This window comes from Tubulanus polymorphus, chromosome 5, assembly GCF_964204645.1.
Source record: "Tubulanus polymorphus chromosome 5, tnTubPoly1.2, whole genome shotgun sequence".
In the NCBI taxonomy this organism is placed as follows: Eukaryota; Metazoa; Nemertea; class Palaeonemertea; order Tubulaniformes; family Tubulanidae; genus Tubulanus; species Tubulanus polymorphus.
Window position 1 is genome coordinate 11,574,102 of NC_134029.1, and position 8,062 is coordinate 11,582,163.

At 38.4% G+C, this 8,062-nt stretch overlaps 1 protein-coding gene across 1 annotated transcript; it reads right to left on the reverse strand.

Moving 5' to 3' along the window:
- Positions 1-437: 437 nt before the first annotated feature.
- On the reverse strand, positions 438-1,332 carry LOC141906237 (uncharacterized). Its single transcript, XM_074795479.1, has 2 exons — positions 1,145-1,332; positions 438-1,074 (listed from the first exon to the last, which is right to left on the reverse strand). The coding sequence occupies exons 1-2, from the start codon at positions 1,330-1,332 to the stop codon at positions 438-440; spliced, it is 825 nt and encodes a 274-aa protein (XP_074651580.1).
- Positions 1,333-8,062: the final 6,730 nt, after the last annotated feature.

An 8,062-nucleotide genomic window follows, 5' to 3' on the forward strand; every position in this document is an offset into this window, starting at 1 on the left:
CGGCAATTTTCCGATCTCGCGATCGAATACATCGCTGTATTCTTCAATCAATGCTGACATCGATACACTGCGCACGCGCACGAAGTTTTCTTCATTCACGCTAATCAACCCCATGATTTCTGCATGTTGCAACAGTAGAGCCAATTATCGGAGTCAAGTTTTCATTGACTACGATAAACAAGACAGAATATTTCTTTCTGTTTTGGGATTTCGCACAATCAACCTGATTTCTCCTGCAGGTTTTAGTGTCGTCTCGTCCCACATTCGCAACACTTTTTTCGTAGGCTGTATATATTTCAATCGTTCCACATACCTAATGGGCAATAAATTAGGTTAAGCCCCGGAATCGACTTGAAAACGAATTTTCCTCGAACCGATATACATCTGCGCATATATTTCATCATTAGTTTCACTGTTCTCAGGAGTCCAGACCTGATTTATGTAATATACGTCTTGAGCATCTGGTTCAGCGTTACAGCCGACACTTTTTTACTACGTTTCGAACACATTGTTAAAAAGTGACCCATAATTCCGCAACCATGGCACTTTTTTCCATACGCAGGACATGTCCCTTTTATAAACGGATGCTCTTTACCACAGAATCTGCAATTCTTTGGTTTATTGCCAGTGAACTTTGGACTTGGCGCTTTTTGCTTCGGATATTTATACTGAGGTTTTTTCTGATGAATCACGCGATTCACAGTTGTCTCGGAATTCGAGCCAGATATCGCCAGTCCTTTAATTTGCATATGTGTTGATTCTGCAGAGCGACATAAATCGATACATTTATTCAAGTCCAGGTCTCTATATTCCAGTAACTTTTTACGAGTTTCATCGCCACGTATCCCCAACACGATCCTGTCTCTGATTAGTGACTCATATAAGCATTCGAAGTTACACGATTTCGCAAAACTTCGGATCGCAGACAAATAAGCTTCAAAATTCTCACTTGGATTTTGATCTCTGTTATTGAATTTATAACGCTCGTACGTCTCGTGAGTTGCAGTTGACGTATACAAATCGAATTTATCAATAATCTTCGTAATCTTCGTTTTATCATCTTGGTTGGCCCAACTAAACGAATTATACACCTTCACTGCCTCCGTCCCTATACTATGGAGGAACAATTAAGGCACATTGGTACTGTTCAGGGTATGCTCCGATGTTTGCAATTACTTCATAATTTTTCCATTGTTGTTTCCAGAGTTCCCAAGTGTCTTTAAGATTTTCATTGTCCGTAATCACGAAAGGTCTTGGTGGAGAGACACCTGCCACCGGCCTTTGTCCATTACTCAGCACAGTAGCTGTTGCGGTTTGATTTGATGTGGACATATTTAAGAATTACGTACTTGCCACTTTTCAGAATATTCCACTATACAATCCTCGTAACACAAAATATAACCACAGCCAATTCTTATAATCAAATGTTGAACATCGGTTCAAATCCAGGAAGAAAGCCACTAAATATTTGGATGGATATATGAAAGCTGTGGGTACTGGAGTGTGTAATGGGTAGTGTAGTGTGATCTGTGTGCATTTGTGGCCAGCACACAGATCACATTGTTCATTGGGGTTCAGTCCAGGACTCGCGAGATTTTCAACAACACGGAAGTAACGTGTAATAAATGATGACTTGAATTGCATGACTACCTACCACCCCTCATTATTGTTGGAAAAGTAAACGTTCCGCACTGACTAAAAATTAGTAATAATAATTAATAACATTTTAGAAATGGCCGGAATTTTAACTAAGGTTCTATCTCATTTTTATTTTAAAATTGCGATTGGTATAAATTTTTCTTAAACGGCCGTTAAGGCTTCATGTTTCGTCTGCAATTCACTGCAAATAGTTACGCAACTACATACATTTCAGTGTTTTTGGCAGCTGTACACTCAATCGGCACCGTTCGTGACTAGCTTCACTGCGGAATTATCATTAATTAACATCGCCATATCACATCATCAACTTATATTGTGCCTTAAAACCCTAACAGCCGAAATAATTGAAATGCACACACGATTTCTATCATTGAAAATTGAGAGAGTGGCCGTGTTTGTGTTCTGCTGCTTCGCGTAAATCCCGCGCGGTGGCGCCACCGAGCGGAGTGGGGCCGATACGTCCAGGCAAATATCCATTTACAACGGTTAACTGTCTCAAGTTCATCAACACCGGTTGAATTATATGGGTACCATCGTTTCACCCGCTGCCACCATGTTTCAAATCCTCAAAGAATAAGATTTGTTTCTAGTAATCCGTAGCCATCCTGGCCTACGCATTTATTCAAACTAAAAAACTCTAGGTTACAAAGTCACATGATAAGCTGAATGATAAGTGTCGACATCTGTACATCATTATGAGTTTTCCGGTTTGCTCGGCTACCCGTACTGGCGGGGTAGTCTAGAGAGGCCAATGAAAACTCCGGTTTGCTGAACCACCCCTCTGCGGTTTGATCTGACAGGATTCGCCATTAAAATTCATAAATTGACCATCACTGACCACCACTGCCCAAGTGAAACTTCTCAAATATCGTGTTCGAATTCGAAAGTGCTTGTCGTCGTATTGTTATTTCTAGAAACCAGCAGAAAGTTTTGCAACTGTTTTTGAATGGCGTTGACATGATGGAAATTTATTACCCATAAATGGGTTACACATCTGGATCACAGCACCTCACTTGCCGCAGTGCGTTATTTTCACTGCATAGTAATGCTAATACATAAACTTTTTTACTACTTGACTCGAATCATCTGAACAGTACTGCGTTTGAAAACTCAACGAATAGAAAATGTTTGCGGGAAGCGCCTACAAATAAGTTATAATAAGATTAATTAATCGATGCATGAAAAACAATTAAATCACAAGGTGACTAACACCCGTCTTTCAACCAATCTGCGCGATACCAATTAATTAAATCATTAAACGCATTGGGTTCCTAATATTTGAAATCATGTGATACAATAGTTCTTTAGACTTGGCCACTTTCATTTCAGAAAACCGCGTACTAGACCAGTGGTCACCGAGGCATTAACCATTCCTTCAAGTTTTGAAAATTCGATGGTAACGCGGATTCTTCGCCTCTAAAAACTGTTTCGTTAATAGTTTTCTTTATATGAAAAGTGTTCATAGGAATTGAAATTTGGAGTGATATCAGTCACAGCTGTAACCCTTTTTCATTGTCAGTTCTTTTTTGGAATTCAAGTAGATTAGTGAAAATATCAATGATGAAGTTCACTTATTATATCAAGTACCGTTTTTACTGTCGCATGCGGGTCGAAACAACAAGATCTATGCAACTGCATATATTCGGGTATAAACTGTGATATCCTTCAGTATGTTATGAATATCTTTAAAAATTTGTGTTCTAGTATAATACCCGAAGGTTTAACTATCGGACACATAAAAGATTCGCCATAATCGAAGTTTTTAAGAAAATCTTTCTTCGAGAAAGAAAGATCTTTAAAAGAAGGATTGGCGTCAAACTAATCCATAATGGACTGTTGTGAATATATTGGATAATCCACCTGAGAAATTTCGGTACTCGAAAAACCGGTGTTGTCATATCGCGGAAAGACGGAATCGCGGAATTTTCCAAAAACGCGGAATTTCTTCATTTTTACTTTAAATAGTAAACGGGTTTCCCCACGGGGATACCCACTGTCGGACAGGGCACGGGACCGATCGATGCAACGAGTTAGGTTCGAATCCCATTATTTGCAGGCAATTTTATATGGAATTATTATATTACGATACCGTTGACTGGCTGCCACCTGTAGAAGAAGTCAGAATCAAGTGGGGTGAAAGAGGCACCTAATGTCTATTTCTACTGGGCAAACTTCGGTTATCGAAGTTCATCGACTTTTTGAGAACTTCAGAAACGAATATTATCAGATGAATATTGAGCACGTTCGCGGTGTCGGACCGTAGTTGTAGGTGGTTGCAAACATGAAATCCTACGACCAAACAAGTACCGGTTCAAATTCCTTTGAAATTATTATAATTTTACGGCCGTCCAGTACCGGTACCAATAAGATTCTTTTGATCCAAATAATCAGCATAGGAACATATATGTTATAGCAGTCACAAAGTAAACATTAAAAAAAACGAAACCATTTTATAATCTTTCATATCATTTAATTCTAAAAGATAAACCACATTCACTTATAACAACAATGTAGACACGCAACACGCATGAACAATCCTAAGCCAGAATGAAATATACATAATGTCTATTTATTTTCGTCTGACATCGATCCAGTTCCACAGTTGTGAGTTCACTCTGAGTTACTTAGAATCAATTCATTTCCAATGTTTTAAATCCAGAGACCAGAGTCAAATCTTAACTCGGAACTGAGTCCTGGAGAATGACCCATTGTGCCATCACAAATCCTACGTTTACGTACCATCGATTTGTATTCCTTCAGTTAATGCAGCGATACTCTGTATCACTGAATTCGCAAAGCACGTATTGCCTTATTTGGAACCGTATCGTTAAGTTGTTGACTGGCGATATAGTAAATTATCAAATACTAATTCCCGGTGTTGAAAACCTGGGTCCGGTGCCCTGTCCGACAGTGGGTATCCCCGTGGGAAAACCCGTTTACTATTTATAGTAAAAATGAAGAAATTCCGCGTTTTTGGAAAATTCCGCGATTCCGTCTTTCCGCGATATGACAACACCGGAAACCCGTTATCGCTGCTTGCAGCTATATTTCGGTTCCTGAACTTCGCTGAAAAAGCTGAAACACTGAAAAGCTGAAATAAAAACGCTGAAATTTCAGGGAATTTCCGAAAAACGCCGAAATTTCAGGGAATTCCCGAAAAACGCTGAAATCGTGCTAGGTACCGACAATACACATTTTGAAATGTTTTCCGGGCCGGTGTCCGCTGACGAGTCCTGAACCGTGTTTTATGTTCTAGCTTCGGTTACAGAGAAATGCCTTAAGGTCGTCGGCATGATCGACTTAATCGATTGCGGATTGCGTGGATTGTTAGATGTGTTTTTTGACGCCTTATAAAACGTTACCATTATGAAACCTAAACAATGCTAACCATTCAGCGTCATTTTACAAACGACAACCGTAAATCGATGTGCAAAACGTCACAGGTTTATGTGTACACATACAAGCTATTTGGCTGAATATCATTGATAAAGATGTAGAATGGCTCCCTGTGATTATATAATGACCTCTTTTTGAACGTCGGAATGTTATATTGCATTGAATATCATGAGAAGACGTATTGTAATAGTAATGGATGTATGATTATATCAGGAGCGGCAGGCATAAATAGAAATGATAAGTAAATCGGATTATTCGGTTAAATGGCGGATGTATACACGATGCGGAAGTCTGATATAAAAGTCAGACCCTGACATGGGGATGCTAGTGGAATGACGAAGCTATCTACGATCTGAGTAGGGCCGGTGTGAATTTCATCGGCGGCTACAAGCGGTCTATATAAAAACGTGTAAACATATAATTTCAATATTCAAATGTTTTAGAAAATATGTTCGATATTAGGGGTATGCAGGTTTCATGAGATTAGCAATTTATAATAGCATAACTGTCATATACGGCTCCGCGTCCACTGATGGCATGTGAATAAGGTGATAATTCAATTCAATACTTTATTGATCGTTATTACATTGAAATTCCGGGATAAAATTCCCAAATTCAATAAAGTTACAAATTTTAAACTAAGAAAATACAAAATACAAGACACACGGGTAATTCATACAGAATAACATGAATAAGTTATTCAAATGACAATGTCTACTTCAACCCAGAATCAAGTCTATGATATCGAGTGACAGCCAAGCCGGGCCCCGGGATCCCGGTCGACCGGGCCGGCTAGCTACACGATATGCTCGAAGTCATGATGAAGCAGCAGACATCAGAAGAGCTCTTTCTTCAACCATGGAGGCAATGAAGTTGCAGACCAGCTTAGAGGCAAAAGTGAATCGAAATCGGTCACAAGTTGACAATCATCTACCCAATCGCCAAATCTCATAATTCCCCAAATTTCTTAAAACTTCGATTTCAATTTTGCAATTCCACATTAGCTTATCCCAGAAATTCTACATTTTTTCGCAGGGGTCAAATAATTTATTAAAGTTAATTTTCTTGTTTGCCATAGTTTTATGTGCATATACCGGGACGATCTAACAATGAAGTTATCACTTCATTTGAATAAATTCTTAATTACAGTAATATTAATTCACAATATTTTTTCTTATGTTTGGTGATTTCTTGCAACTTATCATTGCCAAGTCTCATACAAGTAGTAGCTGAATGAAAGTACAGTTAGGCTGAACCTGATAACCCAAATTAAGTGCTAGCATGGAACTAAAGATTATTTTGATTCTATTTTCGGTGTTATTGAAATTCGTTAATAAAGGTTCAACCGTCATAGTATACTGTACTTAGCATTGCTACGATTGGGTGCCATATTTCTACAAGGAGGAAGGAGTCTTTAAGTGTCTTTGTTCCCGGGTAGGGTACCTGGTTTACTTTCTCTTTCGACTTGCTTCGAGACTACTATCTGCAATGTATTGCATGCTTTGATTTGTCTGGCCTATAGGAGTTGAATGATATTTTCCCATACACAGGCTTGGCTTTAGTGTAGATGAAGGCTAGGCACTGCACATTGTGGATTGACTGGAACTCTTAACTCACAAAATTAAACGAGTCAACAAGAAAGATCCAATAATTGGACATTTGTCTAACTATATTATTTAACAGCTTGAAATAATACATAACACATTCTGCAAGAGTACACAAAGGAAATCAGTTCTTACATTATATCAGAATCAATAGTTCAATTAACTCTGGCTAGAATTCTGGTTCCATTGCTTCATATTCCAATGAAATCCACTAGCATACCTTAGAATATCGCTTAGCTTAAGACTAAAAGTTTGGTACCAGGAAACGGAAGAAAAAGTGGTGTACTGTACATCCGCAATTGACTTATTTCTCTCTGGTTGAATCAAGTTATTATTGAAATAGCATTCGAATAGCCATTTTATTTTTAAAAATTGTGTCGTTCAGCTATCCTGCTGCAAATTTCGCAGTTGAAGTTTACTGGTGCCAGCTGATTTCTCAGTATCTCAAAAAATTTGCACATTCTAAGCCTGAATCTAAAAATAGAAAAAGGTGCATTTTAGTAGGATATAAAAGAATAGTGGCTAATACACCCGGGACTATATAGCCTATGGGGTGGGCCTAGTTTGAAAGCACTGAGGTCCGAGGGAACAGCACTTAGTAAATAAATACTGAAATTAAACTTACAAAACACCCAGTACTTGAGATGATGTACTTGACAAGAAGTGTCTCCAGCTAAGCAAATCAACTCTGTCTATGACTCCTCCTTTTATAGATTCAGTAGTAGTCTAAAAATAAGAATCGGTACATTTTTCTAACAGTTGGTATCTCATTTCTTAAAAAAAAACTAATTATTATCACGCCACAGCAAATAAATTATTCACAGTTGTTGAAGGGTTTGCCCGATTTCTTTTGGTTGACGCTAATCAGTATGACCCATACGTAGGGGCCTACTGCATGCCATTGGCGTCAATCCATTCCATTCCATTCCACAGTGAATTAAAAAGAAATTTAGTAAGATCCCTTTTGTCCAAAAGCTGCATCATTTATATAACTAGCTGTCAAATTTAATTTACCTCCTTCAGAGAATACCATAGTGACAAAGTCCGTCGCCCATCAACGTGTTGACAAAAGAAAAGTTGCTCCATGTTTTATACATGAACGTTCAAATAAGATATTTTGCGTCTTGCAGGGAATATTGATATATTATAGTGTTTAAGTTGGCTTGCACGGTTTGTGAATGGGTTTTCCTCATTATGCTGCCTGTATGCATTAAAAATCCGGATTTCAAGCGAATTAATTTGTCCAACAAGTGGCCGCAAAAGGTAGAAAGTTTCTTTTGTCAAATGTCGTATAGCGCCGCTGCGGTCGAAAATCGAACTAATCTGTCAATTCGTTAATTTTCTAAGTGAGAAGACGCCGCGTTCAGTTCGCAGTGCACTGTACGTACAGTTTTTCGATACAC

Excerpts from the sequence above, each read along its gene's own strand:
- LOC141906237 (XM_074795479.1), bottom strand. The coding sequence starts at position 1,332 with ATGTCCACATCAAATCAAACCGCAACAGCTACTGTGCTGAGTAATGGA. Across the intron at positions 1,075-1,144 it reads ATCGGAGCATACCCTGAACA|TTGGGCCAACCAAGATGATA; the intron begins GTACCAATGTGC and ends TAATTCGTTTAG.